Here is a 23362-nt window from a genome sequence, read left to right as displayed (position 1 = left end):
GTCCTTTTCGTTTTCGCTTTTATCTTTTGATTGGCTTTCACTTCAATTCCCCCTTATGTTTGGTGCTTTCGTGTTGTTTAGATTCATCCACCCCCCTATAATGTTGTCATGATTTGTATGTGACCATGCTTGCGTTCTGTGCACCGTGGTCTCTAATATCTAGTGTATGCTAAGGAAATATGTGTATATGGAGTTCCCATTTTGACATAGAGCATGATCCCAAAGATGTTTCATCATTACTGCGTCTTGTTGCATCGTCAATAGAAATACAGTTTGTCGCTATCTTACAGACCCCGTCCCGGCGATATATACCTTCTCGTAGCCATTTACCGTTTCTTCTTCTCTTTGCCCACCTGTTTCGTGTATGCTGACTCTGCAGCCTTAGTAAACTGGCCTAGTATCCACCGCCCTAGCACGGCCGCAACACCCCCCACGATAGCCATATAAAATGCCGTCGGCACTAATGACTGCGGGAAAACGTTCAACAGAAACGGGTCCAGAATGATATCTGCCCGCACAGGTGGTACAGTCTCCATCAGCGACGAGTCAAGCGAGTAATAGTCCGCCGCAGCCCGGATGCGCAGGAAAAGCACGGAGTCGGAGGAGTGGGATGTGTCGAAGAAACTTGAACGAGGTGTCAATCCTTGCGGCGGATACTCTGCCATCCGCGCGGCGGAATAGACGCCAATGGAGGAGAAGAGGCCGGGATCCTCGATCGCATCGGGAACCGTATATGTGGTTAAAGTGAAGTCGGTGGGTTGCTGGATTGACAATTCCTGGTCAGATACATGGTGGGATTCCTGCCTTCGGGAAGGAGGATGTAGATACCGTAGCTAGCCAGCAGATTCGGACCTCGTAGCGTTGCCCCGGAGTCAGGTTCTCCAGGAAATACCACGAGTCGGTCCCCGGTGAGTCGTCGGTGGGAAAGGACGCATTCAACTGCGTGCGGAGGGCGGGTTTCGCGGGCGTGAGTCGTTGGAGGCCGAGGTCGTCGAGGGACGGGTCGACGGCGGGGATCGTGGCCGCCGAAGGCGCCCGGAAGATGGTTTTCTCGACGTTCGCGGTGACCCTGAGAATGAGGAGCGGGAGGAGGAGCAACAGGAAGGAGCGAAGAAAGGTCATGGTGGGTGGGTAGATGGCGTTCGATTGGAGACGGAGTAAGTCGAGGGCTCTAAACTAGGTAGCTAAGTTACACCTATAGACCCGTTAGATTGTAGCAAAGAAAAGATGAGCGAAGGGTGCTGAATGGAAAACAGTACTGACAGTGGATGATGCCCGTGTCTCTCAGGGCAAAAGCAAAAGAGACAGACGACGGGGACATTGCCGATCGTCGGTGACGTTCAGGCTCAGCAGACTGGCTCGCGGTGGTGAGTGACGAAGTAGATCCAGATCCCAGATCCCCATCCCGCCGGATCTCCCAGACGCCCATGCCGTCATGACCCACGTGACCGCCAAGCAACCGAGGAAAGTTGCTGAATCAGCACCGCTCTGATCCGGCGGTCACGGGCGGGTGTCCACCAATCAGGGCGAGCCTCAGACCGACGCGACCCAAAAAGGGAACGGCGAGTGACAGCGCATGAAGAGAGCGTCTTTGTTGTTGTTGAGGTAAATAGAATCATAACAAGAAGAGTTACGACGGGCTTCACGGGACTATTTAGTATTGCAGTCTCTGATCTGATCTGTTCTGGTTCTTCTGTTTATTTTCCCTCCTCTCTTCTACTGTTCACCATCTCCTGAGTGAGTTGCCCTCCCCTCTCTCTCCCCATCTCTCCTGCCCACCCGTTTGTTTTCCCTTTTCCTGACTAAGGCACTAAGGCCTGCCGGAAAGGAAACTAAGGCAACTAAGGCTAACCAACCAACCCCTGAACCTTCCCTTCCCTCCGTACAGCAGATCGTCTTGGGCACGTACACAACGAATTTTCCCACCGCCTCCCCTCCTTTCATCTCCCCCCTTCCACATTCCCATCTTCGTCTCACATTTTTCTTTCTTAATTCTTGCTTCTTCACCACTCAATTCGACCCGCCACCATGAGAGAAGTTATTAGTTTGAACGGTTAGTCCCTTCGGATTACCCATGTTTTGGTTTTCTGGACTTGGGTGACTAACGTGTTTTTTTTCCCTCGGTACAGTCGGTCAGGCTGGTTGCCAGATCGCCAACTCTTGCTGGGAGGTATGGGCAATCGAATCTCTAGCCTTAAATTCTTGAGGAATGCACAATGTCTGCGGGGCATAGCGTCGATGGAAAACGGAATGAAAGAGGATTGAAAAAATTGATGCTAATCGGTTGTTGTGGTGTAGCTTTACTGCCTCGAGCACGGCATCCAGGTACGTGATTTTGTTTGGAAAAACAGCGAGACCTCGCTACACCGGGATCACAAACCAAGGAAACTGACCGCTGGTTACCATAGGCCGATGGTTATCTGACCGAAGAGCGCAAGAGGGATGACCCCGACCACGGTTTCAGCACCTTCTTCTCCGAGACTGGTACGTTCTTTCTCTACCTCGCTCGTATTTCGATGCCTCCATCAATTTTCATCAATTGGCATCGATCTTGAACCACTCTGACCGCCGTGATGGTATCTTTTTTCAGGCCAGGGCAAATATGTTCCTCGTACCATCTACTGCGATCTGGAGCCCAACGTTGTCGATGAGGTCCGCACCGGCACCTACCGCAGCCTCTTCCACCCCGAGAACATGATCACTGGCAAGGAGGATGCCTCGAACAACTACGCCCGTGGTCACTACACCGTCGGCAAGGAGATGATCGACCAGGTTCTCGACAAGGTTCGCCGCGTGGCCGACAACTGTGCCGGTCTCCAGGGATTCCTGGTCTTCCACTCCTTCGGTGGTGGTACCGGTTCTGGTTTCGGTGCTCTGCTCATGGAGCGTCTTTCCGTCGACTACGGCAAGAAGTCCAAGCTGGAATTCTGCGTCTACCCTGCCCCCCAGAACGCCACCTCCGTTGTCGAGCCCTACAACTCCATCCTGACCACCCACACCACCCTGGAGCACTCCGACTGCTCCTTCATGGTCGACAACGAGGCCATCTACGACATCTGCCGCCGCAACCTGGGCATTGAGCGTCCCAGCTACGAGAACCTGAACCGCCTGATCGCTCAGGTCGTCTCGTCCATCACCGCCTCTCTGCGTTTCGATGGCTCCCTCAACGTGGATCTCAACGAGTTCCAGACCAACCTGGTCCCCTACCCCCGTATCCACTTCCCTCTGGTGGCCTACGCCCCCGTCATCTCCGCCGACAAGGCCTCTCACGAGTCCAACTCCGTCAGCGAGATCACCATGTCCTGCTTCGAGCCCAACAACCAGATGGTCAAGTGTGATCCTCGCAACGGCAAGTACATGGCCACCTGTCTGCTCTACCGCGGTGACGTTGTCCCCAAGGAGACCCACGCTGCCGTTGCCACCCTCAAGACCAAGCGTACCATCCAGTTCGTCGACTGGTGCCCTACCGGTTTCAAAATTGGTATCTGCTACCAGCCCCCTCAGCAGGTCCCCAACGGTGACCTCGCCAACCTCGACCGTGCTGTGTAAGTTCCGCCATCCCCCCTATCTCCCTTGATTTGCTTTTAGAGCTGCCCTTTATCGGGAAGGAAAGAAGAACAAGGATGAATCAACGAGGCTAACATCCCCTGATAGTTGCATGCTGTCCAACACCACTGCTATCTCCGAGGCCTGGTCCGCTCTCGACCACAAGTTCGACCTCATGTACTCGAAGCGTGCTTTCGTCCACTGGTACGTTGGTGAGGGTATGGAGGAGGGTGAATTCTCCGAGGCCCGTGAGGACCTGGCTGCCCTCGAGCGCGACTACGAGGAAGTCGCCAGCGACTCGCTGGAGGATGTTGAGGAGGCCGAATACTAAACCGGCACGGCCGTGTAGCCGCAACAAACCGGCTGATGGTGACGGACCATCTGGCTGGTCACCTTTCGTGATTATTTCCCAATGGTTGGGACAATGGGGACCGGCGTTGGCCCAGGCTGTTAGAGTGAGTTGCGCAACCGGTGTGGTTTGCAAATAGGAGAAATGCGTTGGCTTAGCACAGACTACTATGTTTTCTTTGATATATGTTTAATATCCCTGAAGCAGCGATGAATTTACCGCTCGTTCGCAAGACCAGATTTTTGCACTTAGAAATTTGTAATTGAGAGAATTTTTGTTAGCAGGCTGGGCAGGTGGATAAGAGAGGGCGATCGTTCGTAAACGTAGAGAAAGCGACTCGTGCGAGGCGGATGGTGCAGTAAGGAGAGGGAATCTGCCGGGGGAAACGGCGACAGGCCGACCCTCACCGCCCGCATGACGGACCCAACCGCTTCTCCCCTCGCCCAAAGCCTCCAACCCAACAGCTCGTCGCAAGCTCCAGGCAACTAATTCTTCCCCTGGCCGTCCCTCTTCTTCTCCTCCAGCACCCCCTACTCATTCTCCTTTCTCGTCCTCATTTTCTGTGAGGGACCCGTCTCTTCTCTGCGGCATCCCCCGTACTTCGAGTTCTCCCCCGTCCAGGAGCTAGCGCTTTGGCCATCCATGCCCGTGGCATCTTCGGGATAGAATCGACTACCAGCCCGTCGTGTTTCCGAAAGAATTATTATTACGGGGACGAAAACCATACCTGAAAGGAGGGGAGGAGCATTGCCCCCCTCAGACTTATAATCATGGCTGACAGTGGTGAGTCCTCCCGACAAAACCAGAGAGTCCCAGGTGGATAAGCTCTCAGGGGACGAACTACCCGGCCGGTCGGGATGGCGATGATGAAACCAACGGAACTGACGGATGCGCCCCCCTGAATTCATACAGCACGACATCCCAACCTCAATTTGACGCCGGAGGAAAAACGGGTCTTCTACCAACTTTTTCAGGCTGCGGATACGACAAACCTGGGCGTTATTACCGGCGAGGTCGCCGTTCCGTTCTTCGAAAAGACCCAGCTGGCCCCGGAAACCCTCGGTTTGGTACGTGGATGGACTATTCCGTTGAAAGGACCTCGTTCCTTGAAGCGCGAAGCAGCTTTGGCTAACCGAGTGGTGGTTCTGGACCTGTAGATATGGCAGATTGCGGACAGGGAGAATAGGGGTCTCCTGACCCCCTCGGGCTTTGGCGTCGTGCTGCGATTGATCGGACATGCCCAAGCTGGTCGCGCACCGACGGACGAATTGGCACTACAACGTGAGTTGTTTTCGACGCTGCTGCCCGCGCTTATAACGGGTTCCCTCCGAAGCATAAATGACGTTAACCATGGTGTGACAAACCAGCCGCCCCTATACCTAGGTTCGATGGCATCGTAGTCGACCCTGCCGCCCCTACCCCTACCCCTGCCCCTGCCCCTGCGCGTGAAGCCGGTGCAACTAGCCCGCCCCCGGCCCCAGGAACACCAATTCGCGTTCCTCCGCTGAACCCGGAAGATATTAATAAGTTTCTTTCGCTGTTTGAGAAATCGGATGTCTCTCGGACTGGAGTGATGCCAGGTGCGTATATCATCCATCCCCGAGAATAAGCTTAGAACTCTTCAACTAAACAGCTCTATGTTTCCAGGCGAGGCCGCAAAACAAATTTTTGAACGTGCGAGACTTCCGAATGATATCCTTGGTAGAATATGGAACTTGGCCGATGTCAACCAACGGGGTGCTCTTGACGCGACTGAGTTCATCATCGCGATGCACCTTTTGACCTCTTATAAAGCGGGCACGATGAGGGGCATCCCCCAGACTCTTCCGCCGGGCCTGTATGATGCTGCTGCCCGACGGGGCTCTACGCGATCGTCCGTCGGCGGCTCGCGAGGCCTTGATGTCCCGCCGGTCCCGGCGATCCCTAAACAGTTTACTGGTCCTCAACGTACTCAGAGCCCTATCAGCCGGCAGCAATTTGGCTCTCCTCTTTCGGCCCAGTCAACCGGTAGCGACTGGCTGATCACTCCCCAGGAGAAGGTTCACTTCGATAGCGTGTTTGCGACCATCGACACAGCAAAGATTGGTATGGTTAGTGGTGATCAGGCTGTCGGATTCTTCATCAAGGCGCAGCTGCCCGAGGAGACGCTGGCTCAGATATGGGACCTCGCCGATATCGATGCCGATGGACAGTTGACGAAAGACGAGTTCGCGGTGGCCATGTACCTCGTTCGATCGCAGCGTACTGGAAAGGAACCACTTCCACAGACCCTGCCTCCGGCTCTGATCCCGCCCAGTATGCGCCGCCCCAGCTCTGGATACGTTGCTCCCGCTGCCGTTCCCGCTCCCGCTTCCGCTCCTACGCAAGCCCCGGCGCCCCCTCCACCCCGCTCGGCCGCAGACGACCTTTTTGGCCTGGATTCGCTCTCGGCTCCTGTCCCTCCAGCAGCGCCATCTCAGATCCCTCAATCTACTGGGGGTTCGAACGTGCCATTCCCCGTTCCTGCATCGCCGACTTCCAGGGCGTCCCCGCCGAGTGCCTCGACCACGTTTAAGCCCTTTGTTCCCACGTCCTCGTTCGGACAAAGTATCCAGCCTCAAATGACTGGCGCTTCCGCCGGTGCGCCACCCCCGGTTCGATCGCCTCCGCCGCCGTCCGATGATCTTCTTGGCGACAATGACCCCGAGGAGTCTAGCAAATTGACGCAGGAAACCACGGAACTGGCAAATTTGTCCAACCAAATCGGCTCATTGGCAAATGAGATGCAGAATGTTCAAACAAAGCGCACGGTTGCTGAGCAGGACCTTTCGCAGACCTCTCAGCAGAAACGCGATTTCGAAACTCGACTCGCTCAGGCTCGGACGATGTATGAGCAGGAGGTGAAGAACTTCAAAGCTCTCGAAGAACGGCTGAATGCCTCCAGAGCGGAGACCAACAAGCTCCAGCAGGAATTTTCCTTGATTGATGCAAGCAGGCAGGATTTGCAAAACCAGTACGAACAGGTTTCTGCGGCATTGACCGCCGACCAGCAGGAAAATGCTAGCCTCAAGGAGAAGATTCGCCAAGCTAATGCGATAGTTGCGCAGCTGAAACCCACACTGGAGAAGGCCCGCTCCGACGCCCGGCAGCAGAAGGGTCTCGCTGCAATCAACAAAAAGCAGCTTGCCACCGTGGAGGGTGAACAAAGCAAGATCCAAGAAGAGATTGACGACCTCTCCAAAGACCAACCCCAAGAGCCAGAGGAGCAGCATGAGGCTCCAGTGAGTGCTCCTGCCGTCGCCAGCCCCGCCGCCTCGACAGCTAGCCAGAACACAAACCCCTTCTTCAAGCGCACCGCAACCGGCTCTAGCGAAGGTCACCCGCTGTCGCCTCAAATTTCCAATGACCAGCAACGCGCGTTCGACAGCCTCTTTGGCCCGTCTTTTACCGCCCAGTCCCCGTCAAACGCGGCCACACCACCGCCTCCAACCTCATTCCGAGCTGATTCACAGCCCACTTCGGTCAGGTCTACGCCTAGGGCCCCGACTCCATCTGTCTCTCCGCCCCCCTCCGCTGCAGGAGCTCTTTCAGACCCACCGGCGCCGACTCAGTCTAGACAGCTTACGCCTAGTGGTCTTCCCTTTGGGGACTCACAGTCTACCACGTCTTCGACTATGGTTTCCCCCCCAGCTAGTAGATTTGGCGGACCGGACGCTGTCTCACAAGCAGACACAAGCGACTCTGGGCCCACGCCTGTTGATGTCGCTCCTACCTCAGCCCCTGCCTTTGATGATTTCGAGGAATCCAAATCGAAATTCCCCGAAGTTCCCAGCCCCAGTGACCAGCCAGTAGAAGGTGCTGCTTCGTCCGCCAACGAGTCTAACCAACCCGGTGAAAAGGATCCAAGTTTCGATGAGCTATTCGGTGGTCCCGCACATCAGCGGTCGACGTCTCAGAATAAGAGCGATTTCGAAGAAGCGTTCGCATCCATGGGAAAAGGCAGCGGGCCAACCAAAACCAACGGTGCCCCCGAATCGGAATTTCCGCCCATTCATGAGATCGATGACGATGATGACGACGAGAGCACGGACAGCGAGTCACACCTGGGCTTTGATGACAACTTCACCCCGGCGCAACCGGCACAGAGTCAGGTCGCAACCCAGGCACCTTCTGAGTCTCTTGAGCCCTCTCAACTAGCGGCCTTCCCATTCCCTGGAGCCGCGAGCAGCCCGGCTGAGCCTCCTGCGCCGGAATCCCAGAAAAGCCCCCCAAAATATGAAGAAAGCACGAAAGATCAGCCTGAATCTGCAGCACCCGAATTCAATGGCCTCTTGCCGCGCCGGGCGGACCCCACTGCTTTTCCGGACGCCCCTCACTCAGTAGAAACAGCCACAGGGGCACCGATCGTGGGCGGGGAGCCACAGCCCAAGGACGCAGCAGCAGCAGATGATAAAAAGGCCAGTGCGCCGGATTTCGAGGCGGCCTTTGCCGGCCTCAATCTCGCGCCTGCCAAGGAGAGCGATGATGACGATGACGACGAGTACGAGACACCGGGCCAGAAAAACAATGCTGATTTCGACTTCTCGTTCGATACCCCATCCCAGCAGAAGCCCACTTCTCCAGGCGCTGGTGCCGGTCCTGCAAACCCTGCTTCCTCCGACTTCTTCAATTTCGATCCCCAGGCTACCTCGTCCCCTGGTGGCGCCGCTCCTTCGACCAGCCCCAATGGCGGGACCAACGCACAATCCCACGACTGGGAAGCACTCTTTGCACCCCTGGACAATGTTTCGACCCCCGAGGCTGGCGCCAACGGCGCTAAACCCGACTCCGATGAAAGCACCAAACCCCCAGGCTGGGCTCTCCAGACCGGCACCGAGGATGACCAGTTCCTCCAACGTTTGACTGGCATGGGCTTCCCCCGCGAGGAGTCCCTGGCGGCGTTGGAGAAGTTCGATTACAATCTTGACAAGGTATGCTCCCCTCTTCGTCTCTTACGAAATACTCCGAACATGCAAATCAACTAGTTCAAACTAACACATCGAAACCCAGGCGGTTGATTACTTGACATCCAAGTCGTAATCCAAGAGTCTCAATCTATCATGATGGCCCTTTCCTATCGCTATTCTTTCCTTTACCATTGCACATAGTTTCTCTTTTTTCTTTTTTCCTCTTCTTTTTTCCTCTTCTTCTTTCTTTTCATCATTGAGCCTCGCACTCGCTTGATCCCATTTCCTTTTTTCTTATCCACCCCCCTTCTTTCATCCCTTATGTACTCATTCGATTTGAACCTTTGCATATCTATCTCTATTATTGCAATGTATATCCCCCTACCCCTGACACTACTACTCTCATCTACTTCTCTGTCATTGATTGGCAGAGTGTTTGTTCCATGTAATCTACCTCCGACTACGAAACTTGGCGATAAAGAAGGGAAGGACTCCGCCAATGGAAGTACGTGGGAAATTCATTTTCCTTGCCAGTTATTTAGTATCAGGACTAGTTTATAATGCACTACCTTAATCTATTGAGATTTGATGATCGGATGCTCTATTTTGTGTGATGATGGCGTTTGTATAAATCAAGACTTGGAATGTGACAAAACTGATAGGAATTACGACAAGAGTGTCTTAACGTCAATTATCAAACTGTGGGACAAGCTGAGGTACGTATATAATGTTAATTCATGATGAACCTTTCAAGCTAATTGACATAACATAACATCGCACGAAGCAAAGCAAAGAGACCGGATGAATACCTAGAGGTCTTCAACCCCCCAATCGGCTGGTCCAACAACTGCTTCATAGCTGCAGGGACATACAGTATGCCTTTCTTGCGCAAATATGATGTACATTAATCCCTGCGAGACCCTGATCTACTTTCCGTGCTCGTCAACGAAGATTTTTCATGTTGTGACGATATTCGTTGCATTGACGCCACTAGCGGGAATTAGCTTAGAGGGCCAAACCGTGTATATCGAGGACGCTCCTTACTAAAGTCTTCTAGCTGGCGCTGCTTGATCGTGTGAGCTCGCGGGCTTTGACCATGCATGATGCGATCGAAAGCAATGGAGCCCTGCAGCAGATAATAAAGTCCTCCCATGATGCAGAAGACGCCAAACGAGAACACCCAGATGCGCACCACCGCCACGATCGACGTCTGGCCGCCAACAAACCATCCAAAGAGGCAGAAGAAACTCGCCACCAGGTCGACCACTAGAATAGCACCGGCCAGCTGCCATGAGGGAATCGACGACCAGAACGGCCCCTCGGCCCGTGTGATGAATATAAGCCAATTCTCCGTCAGAGAAATCTCCAAGAACAAAACTTCGTCCCGTTTCCCATAATTTTGCACTATGCCTCCATCCTCGCCCTCTGAAATCATAGTGGACAGCGCAACCCATGTGCCGATAGCTAGCACAATGCCGAGAAGGACAGACATGCCCCAGAGCTTGGGAAGATTCCATTTCACCGGCGTCTTGGAATATGGTGCATTGTCGTATGCAATTGCCAGTGTTGCGATGTCGGCAAAAATTGCAATGAATACCACCAGTTGCAGATTCAAGCTCTCGTTCATGATGGCGATCCACAGTCCTAGGAAGATCTCGAGATGTAACGATAGGGCAATCCGATAAATTACGTAGGCGTGCATCCGGTGGAAAATCTGGCGCGAGATCTTCAAGGCGTCAATGATGGCCGACAATCCCGGGGCCAGAAAGACAATATCCGCCGCGGACCGCGCTGCATCCGAGGAGCCTTCGACGGCAATACCAGCGTCTGCCTTCTTGAGAGACGGGGCATCGTTAACACCATCGCCTGTCATGGCCACCAAGTAGCCACGCTGTTGGAGGATGTCTACAGCGTTGTACTTGTGCTGGGGAAAGACTTCCGCAAATCCGTCCGCAGCCTCGACGAAATCATAGACTTCCGATCCGGACATGGTGGTGCCTTTTCCACCCAGGCCCAGCCGCTCGGCATTGTATACGTTGGTACCCAGCCCGAGCTGCCGAGATGTCTCTTTAGCAATTCCCACAGCGTCTCCCGTCAGCATTTTGATGGATAATCCCAGGGTCTTGGCCTCGTGAATAGTCTTTGCCGTATCATGTCGTGGAGGATCCGAGCAAGGCATAATACCTAGTATTTCCCATTGGCCATGGCCGCGTTTGCGGGCCACCCCGAGTGAGCGGAAACCACGCAATGCAAATTCGGAGATTTTGTTCTTGTACGCTGCCTCAAGCTCGTTTGGGATGGGATGATCCTTTTCTACTGTTCTCAGCACGAAAAGAGGGGCGCCCTTGACACAAATTATTCGCTCCCCTTGAGGAGATCGTACCACTGCTGTGACCTTCTTGGAGACGGGATCGAAAGGGTGGAATGCCAGTTTCTTATACTGAGTAAGAGCAGCTTTGGCTCTGGGGTAACCAGACAGCGCGCGAATGAATGCTTTGTCAATTGCGTCCAATCCTTTCTTTTTGCGCGAGGCGGCTAAGCAGGCAGTGAGCATGAGATCTTCGGGATCGACACCAGGTACAGTATAGGGCTCGGACAGGGAGAGTTTATTCTTTGTCAATGTGCCAGTTTTGTCGGAGCAGAGAATTTCAACGCCGGCAAGAGACTCGATCGCAGAGAGTCTTTGCACAATTGCCTTCCTTTTTGCTAGGTAGGCAGCACCGACAGCCATGGTGGTGGTCACCACAGCTGGCAAACCGACAGGCACGCCAATCATTGTAATGGCCAAGGTAAACTCGAGGATAGTAATGATGCTGTTGGATCGATAGAAAGAGGATACCCATACCACGAGCAGGGTCAAAACCACAAGGATCAACAAAACAATCCCAATGCCATTTAGAACTTCGGTAAAGTGGCCTGTACCAGAGGAGGCCGCATGCACCAATGCAGCAGCCCGTCCAACATAAGTGGAATCGCCAATAGCCGTGACCACAAGTCGTGCTGTCCCGTGCTTCACGGCAGACGAGGCATAACAAATATCATTTTCGTGCTTGTCAACCGCCAGAGATTCGCCGGTTATTCCAGACTGGTCCACTTGAAGAGCATTGCTTGACAGCACCCTTCCGTCAGCAGCAATGATCGTTCCCTGCAACTAGTCAGCCTTGAAGTGACACAGCAGTCGATGTCCATATACCTCTTCTATCTTCAAGATATCTCCTAAAACAACATCCGAAGCATCGATCTCTGTCAGTGTACCACCACGCAAAACAACCGCTTTGAGAGCCAGTGTTTTCTTCAACTCGTCCACAATAGAACTCGCCTGAAATTCTTGAATGAAGCCAACGGATGCATTGAGCACCAGCAGAGAACAGATGACTCCCAAATCCACCCAATCCTGCAGCCCAGCCGCCAAAACCGCCGCAGCCTGTGATTAGTGTTATTCAGCAAGAAGAACAATACACGGAGCATCTAGTCAACCTACCTCCATGACAAACTGGACCGGACCCACGAAGTAGGAGAGAAACTTCAGGAACAGATTTTGCTTCTCTTCTTTCATTCGGTTCAATCCATATTTTCTACGTCGTTGTGAAACTTCGTCCTCACTCAAACCGATGTCTATGTCTACCTCGGGGAAGTCCCGGGGTATGCCAGCAGAGGAGCCTGCGTCGTTCAGAACCGGACCGTCCCCGTCGCTGTGGCCATCGAGTGATTGGAGCTCGTCAATGAGCGTGTCGATGTTCTCGTCTTCGTCGTCATTGTCTTCTTCGCTGATATCGGGTAAAGAGGTCTTCTCGTTCGTAATTGCGGCGGTTATCTCGTCTTTGATCTCTTCAATCTCCAAGTCGTCTTGTTGGATCTTTGTCCTGCGATCGCGAGACACCCTTGAGGGAGCTGTCTTGGCTCGGGATAACATAATGGTAAAACCGCAGTAAATAGGTGAGTTGAGAATTCTGGGCAGTATAAACTATAGTCAGGTTCTAAATAAATGACCGAATGACAGGAGTAACATAGTCGCAAGGAAGGCAGAAAAGTGAAATGTTATTGTGTTTGAGGCAATACAGATGGAACCCGGGGACCGGACAGGAAGGAGAGACGGGGACGAGCTCGTCACGGCAACTGCTCTAATCAGAGCGAATTGAGCGACGGGTAAATAGAATGTTCCCTAGTAAAGAGTTCCTCGGGGATTTCTTTACTGATCGGCTTTTGGTAGAAGTAGAAGTCAAGTACCTAGGGCAGCCATTCTCACCTGACATTGGTGCCTCAGGCAGTATTCCTCTAATTTCCACCTTCGGCTTTCTTCGGCCCTCTTCTTTTCCCGCGCTTCTCTCATCATTCCTGTCTCCATCCTCGCCAATCAGCCACAATTGGGTCCCATGGATCAAGAGCAGCCTCAACGGCGAGGCCGGCAAAGAAGACCACGAGTTCCCGACTCATTGCGCAAGAGAGCTGCGCGAGCGTACGTCCTTGGTGTGAACTCTCCTCTAGATCCGCTTCCGCTGACTACGTCATTGGGGGTTTCTTCACAGATGTCTTCCATGTCGACAACATAAAGAGAAATGTATGGTTTTTTAGGCTGCGAAGAATGATCTGACATGGTTCTAACGTAGACCTAGGCCAAGGTGGCTTGCCTTGTGCACGCTGTCAGCAGTATAAGAGAACATGTCGGTTCGAAAGCACTCGGCCGCCCACATCTCAGTCATCGGAAAGGGCCTCCCTGCCAAGGTAACCATTGGTCTTCGCAAAAGCACATCATGAGGAATTCTATTTTGTTTTCGGAGCTTACGTGCGCTAGCGAGACCGAAACATCAAATCGAGAGCAACAGATGCAGCGAATCATCCGGCATTTTATGGGCGACGTGTCATTCACTAGTAGGAATCTACAAGAAATTGCAGATATGCTAGAGAAAGACCGTGACGACTCTAGATCACAAGATGCAACTGTTTCAGATGAACAGGCTATGTCGGAAAGCTATTCAATCGAGCCGCTATCCATGAGCATGATGCGTATGCGCACCTTTGTGTGAATTGCATTTTAGCTGTGACTGATAATTCTACAAGATTACTCTGGCGAACTATCCCACTGGAACTTCTCTAAAGCGATTCGTCGCAGATTACAAAACCTCAGTCATGGACGTGAGCAGCCGGATGCATGTTCCCCATACTCCGATTTCCCAGTAACCATCTGCTGACAGCGGCGCAGGACTCGGAGACTACCAATGCTTTCTATCGGGCCACCAGTCTGCAATCATCCAATTCATTTGTCACTTCATCTAGGATATACTTTCCCCCTAGGGATGTGGCTGAATTCCTGACGGACACATTTCTGCAGTTCGCGCAGACCAATTATTTCTATTTCGACGAGACCACTTTTCGCCAGAAGATGGATTTTTATTATACTACCGACAGACCTTTCAAGATCGAAGACACGGGTTGGATCTGCACGCTTCTCATGGCCTTTGCCATTGGAACCCAATTTGCCTACATGCAGACGATGCCAACACAGAACAAGCCTCCTCCAGAGGAGATGCCAGACGATCATATTGGCCTAGAGCTTTACCGGTTCTCGTGCCGGTTGATTCCAGATCTTATCACCATCGCCTCGGTGGAAAGTGTCCAGGCCTTTTTACTTTTAGGTGTCTACACCCTTCCCATTGATACGTCAGGTTTGGCGTATACATACTACGGACTTGCGATCAAAATGGCCGTTCAAAATGGCATGCACCGCAAATATTCCGGAGTCTCACTGGATCCCCTATCCATCGAGTTGCGCAACCGCCTATGGTGGACTGCATATTCGTCAGAAAGGTACAAAATATTCCGAATAATGTTCGATTGATGCCCGGACTTACGCTGACTATTCCTACAAATAGCCGGATCAGTATACTACATGGACGACCGGTATCTGTCTCTAGAGCCGACACTGATACTGATATACCTACCGAGGTCACAGGTCTACCACCGTTTAACGGGATATCCAACTTACCGAACATCATCGCCAATATCTATTTGACCAATCAACTAGGGCGACTAGCGCGGGTCATTCTACGCCTGCGGAGATGTCCACGAACTAGACAAACGCAACATCTCCAGGAATTACGGTCCGTCCGCACTGAGCTTTGTGACTGGTGGGCCTCGTTGCCTAAGGAGATTCACTGTCGGGATCTTAACCCCAAGGGGCCTCTGTTTCGCTGCAATGTGCATCTTGAGCTCACCTATACTACTGCGACCATATACATTGGCCGACCATTTCTCTTTTTGCAGCCAGAACCGTCCACTCGGGTGCCTACCAGTGACATTCGTACTGAAACGGCGAGACTTCTATCGGATGATTGCATACAAGCCTGTCTTCGAATAGTCGACCTTTGTCAGCTCTTGCAAGATTCTGTGGGTTTATCTCGTGTCTCATACACAGAATTTAGCTCTTGTCGAGTAGCATTGTTGGCTCTCATTGCGCAACGGCTTATCGATATTAATGATTCTTCGGAAAGGCTCTGTAGTGCCATAACCCGAGGCATGACACTTATTAGACAAATATGTGCGGGGATCGAGTCGGCTCGCTCGGAAGTGGCTGTAATTGAGGCACTTGAGCGTGCTCGACTGCAACTCGACCGTCGGGGCAAGACAGAGCACGATACTATGGCTTCAGACTCTGGTTATGATCAGTTTCAACAATGGGCCCAACTCTGGCGTGGGGAGCCTTTGACCTCCATCTACCTTCCTGGACTTGAGCCGGAAAACGTTGATATCCCTTGGGCTTTGGACGATGAAATGCCCTCATTTGATGGGTTTCTTTCTTCTTTTCCTCAAGAACTGAATGCGTTTGCATCTATTCCTGTTTCCGATGAATTTGACTTGCCATCAGAGTGGCCGTGATGAACTAGGCCCAGAAAACCAACTAAGGCTCAAACCCTTTAAGCCTTATATCTCCTAGCTGTGTAGTTTACACTACTTCGCTGGTTGACAAGCTGTTGGGTTAACAAGAACCCGCTAAGACTCTTTCGCCGAAACCTGATCGTTCGCGTCCCCCTGGTATGAGACAAGGTATAAGATTTGAGTGGCTACTTGGAGTTGAAGAGTTTATCTATATTCCAAACAGGCCCTCAGGACAATAGTGTCTGCGGTCAATGTGTCTTCTACAATGTAAACAGCAGGCAGTCTTCATTGAACGGAAGGATGGGATGCGACCTTTGGAAGTCGAACAACTCCTAATCATGGACAAAATACTTCTCATATTCAAATGCGTCATTTCATCCGGGAAGAAACAATTCTACCTAGGAATGCTCCATGACCAACATCGTGGTGTCTAGCAAATAACCCGGGAGGATCTCCGGCAGCTCGGGTACATGTACCCGAGTGGACTCCTGCGGGGAGGGATATAAACCCCGCAAAACTGCGCTGACAAGCCCAGCGAGACTCTTACCATTCACCAATTTAACAATTTATTTTACCTCATCAACTCCCAATATCCAAAATGTCACTGCTTTCTGACTACCGTCTGCTCTGTTTCGATGTCTACGGTACTCTCATCGACTGGGAAAGCGGAGTACTGGCCGCGTTCGAGCCCACTCTCAAGAAGAATAACGCCGATTTCTCGCGCGAGCATCTCCTCAAAACCTACTCTGAGCTCGAGAAGGCGCAGCAGACCCTGACTCCGGATCTTCCCTACTACCAACTCCTAGCCGCCGTGCATCCCCAGCTGACCGAGCGGCTGGGTCTGAGTACGCCCAGCGAGGAAGAAAGTCGCCTATTCGGCGAGTCTGTCGGGCACTGGCCTGCCTTTCCAGATACAGTCGACGCTCTGAAGCGGTTGGCAAAGCACTATAAGCTAGTGGTGCTCTCTAACGTCGACCGGGGGTCCTTTGGGAAGACGAACGCCGGCAGTCTGCAGGGCTTCCCTTTCGACCTTGTCATCACTGCGCAGGATGTTGGCTCATATAAGCCAGATCTTCGCAATTTCCATCATATGTTACAAGCTGTTAAAACGCAGTTCAATGTGGAGCCGGAAAAGGTACTGCAGACGGCGCAGAGCCAGTTCCATGACCATCACCCGGCCCGAAAGGTGGGCATTAAATCGGTTTGGATTGAGCGACCAGGTGCCGTGATGGGTAATCTGCCGGAGACGCTCTATGATTGGCGGTTTGATACCTTGGGGGACTTGACTGATGCTGTGGAGAAGGCTTAGGGGATAGGAATGTCAAGGGACTTGGTTGACGGGGTGTTATTTTATGTTTCTGCTACTGTTGCTCTTCTAAAGAGCCTATATGTTAAACCATAGAGTGCCTGGAGACTGCAATCAACTCGAATTTCATATCCCTATCTACCCAGTAGATACTAGTAGATCGCCGTCTTAGGGCTTCCGGGTACATGTACCCGGCTCTACAAAAAGCCTCCGAAATTTGCTTTTCCGCTTCACAATAAAAACGTGTCGTTTAGTATCCATCTTTTGCCTCCGGAGTCGACTTGTCGCTCGAAAAACGAATTCCCAGTTAATTAATCTCCTGCTTCACTCAAGTAGCGGGCGAATCTGCACGGAGCTCACGATCAACAATCTGGCGTTCGCACGATCCTTGAACAGCCTGAAGGGTCCACTTCAACCACCTACCACTAGCCAGAGCCAGACGACACTCCATCCATTCCTACCGACAGAACAAATTGCAATCCAACATGGCTCGATTACTCCGATTTGCCGATGTTGGTCTCTTATCTCTCCCGATTTGCTCTTTTTGGGGGGGTTGTTAACGTTGACTTCCGATACAGGTTGCTGTGACTTTCACCGCAGACCAATTCCAGGGCATCTACCGCGGCAAGCAGTACCATGAGTCTGACTTTCACGAGGTCCTGAAACGCGCGCAAGACTATGGCTGTGAAAAGATCATGCTTACTACCATGACTCTCGCGGGAGCGCACCAGAACCTTAAAGTAGTAAGGGAGTTTCCGAACATGTGCACGTTAACGTTAGGCGTGCATCCATATCACGCGGGGGAGCTTTACATCAACGACGACGCCAAAGATGGAGAAGGAAGAGGAAAAGATGCGTTGCAGGAGCTCGAAGATCTCGCCCGGACACTTCTGGCCGAGAGACCGTCGCCCCTCGTCGCGTTCGGGGAAATCGGGCTCGACTATGAGTATCTGGACCGTGCGGATAAAGAGTCGCAGAAACGGGCTTTTCGCGATCAGCTCGAGGTAGCGACGAAGTTGGATTTGCCGCTATTTCTGCATGTACGTGAATCGTGTGCCGATTTTGTGGATATCATACGGCCGTATCTATCGAGATTTCCGCGCGGAGGACTGGTTCATTCGTTTACTGGCTCGAGGGAGGAAATGCATCAGTTGGTGGATCTGGGATTGGATGTTAGTGTGAACGGGGTTTGTTTTCGGACGGAGGAGCAATTGGATATGGTGCGCCATATTCCGTTGGAACGCTTGCATTTGGAAACCGATGCCCCCTGGTGCGAGGTGCTCGCCAACGATCCGAAAATCGCCCCGTATCTGGCAGATGCGAGACCGTTGCCGGCATCTCGGAAACATAACAAGTTCGTGGTCGGTCAGATGGTCAAGACGCGCAATGAGAGCTGCACGATTGAACGAGTGGCTCTGGTTGTGGCTGGGTTGAAGGGCATTCCGGTGGAAGATGTGGCCCGGGCAGCATGGGATAACAGCGTCCGCATGTTTGGACTGGGCGTTCGTGAAGGTTAGGGCTACCATGGGAGATAGAGACGCTGGAAACAGAGTACTTCATGTTGAATATAGAAATGGGCTTAGATGTCATTGTTTAGCTTGCCCTTGGGGGATTTTATATAGATCCAATGTCTTGGAAGGGAGGTTGAGAGGAGATAGAGTAGAGCAGAAAAAGCGAATTTGGGGAATAAGGGGAAAAAAGCGATCTTTGCCCAAGGCAAGAGGCTATGCAAAACAACCAAGCAAAGGATGATGCTGGTAGTTGAGTCCCAATGTTGCTATCCAACTCGAAGTTCGGGGGGTCAAATTTTTATGGAGCATACACAGTGTAGATCCCTTGCATCTCACAACCTCCCCTCAAGTCTGACTTCGAGAAAATAGAAAAATGCATTGGCTGACGTCAGAAAGGAGGAAGAACAGATGAAAACATGAAGAGCCAAGGTTTCTGGAACTTGACTTAATCGATTTATGCCAGGTTAATGGAATCATTCCTCCATCTGGATGACAACTGTCAAGTAGGCCCTTGCAGATAAAAAGCGTATTTCTGGGGAAATGTTATCTGATGCAGGATTGTATATGCAAACAGCCTAAACTATGCATGTTCATGCTTTTACACCTTATGACACAACATGATAATTGCCTGTCTGGTACGTTCTATATCAAATAACCGCTGACATCTATGCGAGCAACTGGACATGGAACGGGTGATCTCATGCCACAGAAACCAAAGGCAAATGATATCAAAGTGTGCTCTCTGTGAAGCCTATAATGCATATGCTTAATGGATATTGTCATATGATGTATCGTCCGCAAGTCGCTTACGTACCCAGCTTTGTCAAACTATTCCCTGCTCCTGATAGATATATAAGGTCCCAGGTCCCAGGCCCCAGGTTCACAAACAATCAGGGCCAACCAGCCAAAATGGAACAGATCATAGAGCCCCTATGCAACCGGCCTATGGCCAATCCTCAAGAATTACTCGTCGAGAGTCTCAAAGGGCAATCCAACCTCCAGCAGCTGGAAATCCTTACGGAGATATTCACTGCGGGGGCTGTCACCGACGAGCGCTTTGCAGAGACGGTATACACTGCCTGGGAGTATTTATTGCAGAACGACTTGTGGTCCTTCAAGTATGAATCCCTTGAGCAATATCGACAACTGATCAGCTATCGGGATATCATCAAGCCCATATTGCAGAGATTTAAGCGGTCAGACCGGTCAAAGCTAGTCAACATGCAGATTATCCAGGAAAACTGGAGCCTTCAAATACACCAGGTGGTTCCCCCTTCCATGGCTCCTGCTTCATGGAGCAAACATCTGCTAGACCTGTTGGCAATCCTAAGTCGGACTATCAAGTGCAAGGAGCAGGCCCTGGATCTTTTGAAGAAGGGTATTAGGGAAAGACCGCGCAGATCTCGCCTGGGAAGCACCCTGTTGGCCAGCGATGTTGAACGTGTGCTTAGAGATTTACCTTTGGTAAATCGAGCTCGTAAATCTTATTCTTCTGGTACGTACGCAGGTCTGAATCCTTCTTATGGAGATCCTCAATTAATCGATTGTCGTTTCTTTTTTGCCTTCCCCACAGCTCTGCGAGATCGAACAAGCTCTTACCCACGCTCAAGCTGGAATAACCGAAGCGCGCAGACACCCCGCTCATATTCTAACGATGAATGTGAAACCATGTCCTCGATCGCCGACTCGGACTGCGCGTGTGCCCCGATTTGCCTCCCTCTGCGCCTTGTCGTGCGTCCTCACTTTAGCTCTTTACGCGATGACCTGGTGATTAGACTCTTCAAGTGGGCCGAGTCAATCGGATGGTCCAGCATTTGCGACCTTCATTTAAGAGGGCTGGTGTCTCTCCGGGCTGGGTCGGAGCCGGAGCGGTGGACGCGAAATGGGATGATCGCGCATCTCGAGGGTATCTTACTAGAACCCGGCGTGACCGAGCCTGCGATGGCACTCGGGTACCCCAGCAATCTTCCCGGTGACTTTCTTGAAACCGCAGACCCTCAGTTGCTTCTCCACTCGGGTTCAGTGCCCGCATGGCCAGAGTTTCTTGGCTAATGGTGCTAGAAGTGCATACTCCGTACTCGGGTTCCAATTTATATATATAATCAGATCCATTCCAACAGATTGTTAAAGGAAGAAGACTTACTTTCAGGATGAAGAGTAGATAGATGAGTGAGATGTATTCTGGACTGCATCCGATGTGTAAATAAATCCTGAAAGTCCTTCCCAAACGGGACGAAGCGAGCACGGGAGCTGCTGACATAAGCGGACTGAGGACGTCATTGCCGCCAGAAGGACTTTTCAATATCGCACATCCCCGGACGATTGCTTTGTTGCTGCTTCCTCCTCCTTGGTTCATCGTCCATTGGTCACAAAGTGTCCGACACGCTCTCATTTCATCAATACAAACTCCCCACAAACCCGTCATGTCACCCTAAAAAAGGGTCGCGGATCCCTGACCCCCCACAGACTATGAAGTTAGTCGCAGCCCATTTACGAGAGCTTCAGCGTCACATGATTATGCCGTACAGTTGACCGATAACGAGGAACTCCTCTAACGTGTATAGCTGAAAAACATATCCCCTGGCCATATATCTTCTTGTACGTAGTACACACATACTGTATCCTCCTTTGTATAGGAATCATGAATCGAGAGATCCCGGGCTTCTACTACGGTCAGTCCTTCCGCCGAAATTTGGCCTTGTGTGGATTTGCTGACCATTCGCCAGACCCGGAGAAAAAGAAGTACTTTAAAATCCAGGCGAGTCACAAAGCTGCGCCTGGATCTCAGTATTCCAAGGATGCTGTAAAGCGGAAACGCGTAGATCAGGAGGTCGTTCCCCAGAAACTACGTCCTGGAATCTAGAAGCGCTCAAACACTAACCCGAATGCTGTGCGCAGAGAAATCAGAGGAAAGTCCACCTGTCCAAGAGACTCACTAAGGAAAAGATAAAGAAAGCTGCTTTCTTGGAGAACCCTCTCCTGGGAATCGGAAGGGAGATCGAAGGTCGGCCTGTCTCGAAGAGCGTCCGCCAGGAGCAGCGGGGACTGCTCTATGCAAACCAGTTTCGTCGGAATCAGTTGCATCAATTTGAACCCTGGCCGGATGACTATTCCATCAAGCATGTCCTGCGCAACAAGCGCTCTGGAATCTTGGTTGCCAGTGCGTTCCCTACCACCTCGCCTGTATTCTATGGTCTTGTGTGCCACTACTGATTGCACTCCAAGGTGGCCATCGTGGCGGGGAATCATCGGTCTCGTAAGTCAGATGGGTTGAACTAGATTTGTTATTTGTTTTGCTGATGGGAATACTAGAATATGCTTTCCCGACTGTGACCAAGAGGATTGGACATACAACCGCACTATGGAACGAGTACTTTTCAAAGAGCCGTACAGAGTGCGTCCTCATCCTGGCTTTCCATGAATCGTCTGATCTCATAGATCTCATATGAGCTGACCTGGTCCTTTATAGCTTTCGTCGATATCCTTAAGCCATACGGGATACCTCCTGTAAGGCCTTTTCTCTTCGAGCATGCCATTTCATTCCCTCTAACCATTGTCTAGAGCAACCATGGATAGCGGACCGAATGGCGACTCATTCCTTGCCCCTCGAATGCTGCCTGACCCTGACGAAGGGGGAGATTATCGATGGCCCCTGTCATGTATGTGTCTTAATTCTCATCAAAGACGACGATGGGCCCGTGGTTGTTAACAAACCCTCAAGTTTCGCATCCCATCCGCCTCCGCACAGCAGCCTCACTATGGTGCTCCGCCGCCTGCCCAGAGGGAAGCAAGCCCGTCTTCGCTATCGGCACATCCGATGGCCTTCACACTCTCGAGGGCTTCGGGAGTTACTGGGCTCTGTCCAAGAAGCCCTTCGCGAGCGATGTGTTCACAGGGAAACCCGTCATGCACCGACGAGTGGATTCCTCCCATGCGCTCGTCAGCAGCGTCGAGTGGCTCTCTTCCGACGTCATTGCCGCGGGCCTCAAAGACTCTGCCATCTTCCTCCATGACCTTCGCAGCGGGGGAACGGCGACCCGACTCCAGCATGATCATGCCGTTGTGAAAATCAAAAAAGTTGATGAGTATCGTCTTGTCGTTGGGGGGATGACTTCAGTTAGTTTTCTTTCTTTCTCTCCTTTCCTTCATGCATCTCGTCCCCCAAAACACCGAAAACCTTTGATCATCCTTTCCTCCCTCCATACCCCCCAACCAAACCAGAAAGACAGGCACAGAATACTGATCACTTACTTCAGCTCAACATGTACGACATCCGCTTCCCACCCAACGGCCTCCAACGCAACCCAAACCCCCATAATAAACAGCACACCTCGACAAAACCCTACCTCACCTTCCCTGAATACCGACCCGACTACATCCCGGACTTTGATATCAGCTCGGAATTGGGTCTCCTCGCAAGTGGTAAGTCGAATCTAACTCTGACTCCTACACTTACCCTGCAGTCCTCACTCAACTCGAATCTTTGCCTCTTTTTTCGCTTTCTTCTTCTCTCTCTCTTTTTTTTTTTTTTTTTTTCTTCGACGCGCTACGGACAGGTATTGTTTACTCTGACTGACTCCGATTGCCATTGGCAGCTTCCGATGAGCGTAAAATTCAGTTATTTTCAATTCGCACGGGCGCTCAGGTTCTTTCGCCGTTATCGAAATATCAATATCAGCATCCGATCAGTTCTGTTTGCTTTGAACCGGGCGATGGATCGGTTCATGGGCCTCAGACGCCGAGTATTTTGGTTTGTTCGAAGGCTACGGTGGATCAGTGGACATGGTGATTTCCGATCGGTCAGTCTGCTTGTTTCTGTAGGGACACACATCTACTAGTTTGAATGTATATC

General features: G+C 51.8%; 9 protein-coding genes across 9 annotated transcripts; 7 read left to right on the top strand and 2 right to left on the bottom strand.

The window, feature by feature from the left end:
* Positions 1-326: 326 nt before the first annotated feature.
* KD926_002677 (uncharacterized protein) lies at positions 327-1122 on the bottom strand (the record flags this gene model as incomplete). Its single annotated transcript, XM_053097139.1, has 2 exons — positions 327-761; positions 829-1122. The coding sequence occupies 2 exons, from the start codon at positions 1120-1122 to the stop codon at positions 327-329; spliced, it is 729 nt and encodes a 242-aa protein (XP_052958768.1).
* Positions 1123-2028: 906 nt separating this feature from the next.
* On the top strand, positions 2029-3877 carry KD926_002676 (tubulin alpha chain; the record flags this gene model as incomplete). Its single annotated transcript, XM_053097138.1, has 6 exons — positions 2029-2053; positions 2130-2170; positions 2299-2325; positions 2409-2484; positions 2591-3545; positions 3655-3877. 6 exons carry the CDS (start codon positions 2029-2031, stop codon positions 3875-3877), a joined length of 1347 nt encoding a protein of 448 aa, XP_052958767.1.
* Positions 3878-4665: 788 nt separating this feature from the next.
* On the top strand, positions 4666-8953 carry KD926_002675 (EF hand domain protein; the record flags this gene model as incomplete). Its single annotated transcript, XM_053097137.1, has 6 exons — positions 4666-4678; positions 4808-4962; positions 5053-5176; positions 5263-5475; positions 5543-8844; positions 8924-8953. The coding sequence occupies 6 exons, from the start codon at positions 4666-4668 to the stop codon at positions 8951-8953; spliced, it is 3837 nt and encodes a 1278-aa protein (XP_052958766.1).
* An 867-nt stretch (positions 8954-9820) lies between these two features.
* Positions 9821-12733, bottom strand: KD926_002674 (plasma-membrane proton-efflux P-type ATPase; the record flags this gene model as incomplete). The annotated part of the gene is made up of 3 exons (XM_053097135.1): positions 9821-11965; positions 12014-12244; positions 12302-12733. 3 exons carry the CDS (start codon positions 12731-12733, stop codon positions 9821-9823), a joined length of 2808 nt encoding a protein of 935 aa, XP_052958765.1.
* An 838-nt stretch (positions 12734-13571) lies between these two features.
* On the top strand, positions 13572-15693 carry KD926_002673 (fungal specific transcription factor domain-containing protein; the record flags this gene model as incomplete). Its single annotated transcript, XM_053097134.1, has 4 exons — positions 13572-13824; positions 13879-13953; positions 14013-14625; positions 14691-15693. 4 exons carry the CDS (start codon positions 13572-13574, stop codon positions 15691-15693), a joined length of 1944 nt encoding a protein of 647 aa, XP_052958764.1.
* A 598-nt stretch (positions 15694-16291) lies between these two features.
* Positions 16292-17002, top strand: KD926_002672 (putative haloalkanoic acid dehalogenase; the record flags this gene model as incomplete). Its single annotated transcript, XM_053097133.1, has 1 exon — positions 16292-17002. One exon carries the CDS (start codon positions 16292-16294, stop codon positions 17000-17002), a length of 711 nt encoding a protein of 236 aa, XP_052958763.1.
* Positions 17003-17484: 482 nt separating this feature from the next.
* Positions 17485-18516, top strand: KD926_002671 (TatD family hydrolase; the record flags this gene model as incomplete). The annotated part of the gene is made up of 2 exons (XM_053097132.1): positions 17485-17511; positions 17578-18516. The coding sequence occupies 2 exons, from the start codon at positions 17485-17487 to the stop codon at positions 18514-18516; spliced, it is 966 nt and encodes a 321-aa protein (XP_052958762.1).
* Positions 18517-19419: 903 nt separating this feature from the next.
* KD926_002670 (uncharacterized protein) lies at positions 19420-20562 on the top strand (the record flags this gene model as incomplete). The annotated part of the gene is made up of 1 exon (XM_053097131.1): positions 19420-20562. One exon carries the CDS (start codon positions 19420-19422, stop codon positions 20560-20562), a length of 1143 nt encoding a protein of 380 aa, XP_052958761.1.
* Positions 20563-21151: 589 nt separating this feature from the next.
* KD926_002669 (uncharacterized protein) lies at positions 21152-23299 on the top strand (the record flags this gene model as incomplete). The annotated part of the gene is made up of 10 exons (XM_053097130.1): positions 21152-21182; positions 21237-21340; positions 21409-21670; positions 21736-21766; positions 21823-21904; positions 21980-22017; positions 22072-22169; positions 22232-22626; positions 22767-22932; positions 23106-23299. 10 exons carry the CDS (start codon positions 21152-21154, stop codon positions 23297-23299), a joined length of 1401 nt encoding a protein of 466 aa, XP_052958760.1.
* Positions 23300-23362: the final 63 nt, after the last annotated feature.

This window comes from Aspergillus affinis, assembly GCF_023601865.1.
Source record: "Aspergillus affinis strain CMG 70 chromosome Unknown NODE_15_length_407527_cov_87_040692, whole genome shotgun sequence".
NCBI lineage: Eukaryota > Fungi > Ascomycota > Eurotiomycetes > Eurotiales > Aspergillaceae > Aspergillus > Aspergillus affinis.
Note: the sequence above shows the minus strand (reverse complement) of the source record. Positions and strands in the feature narration are given on the sequence as shown.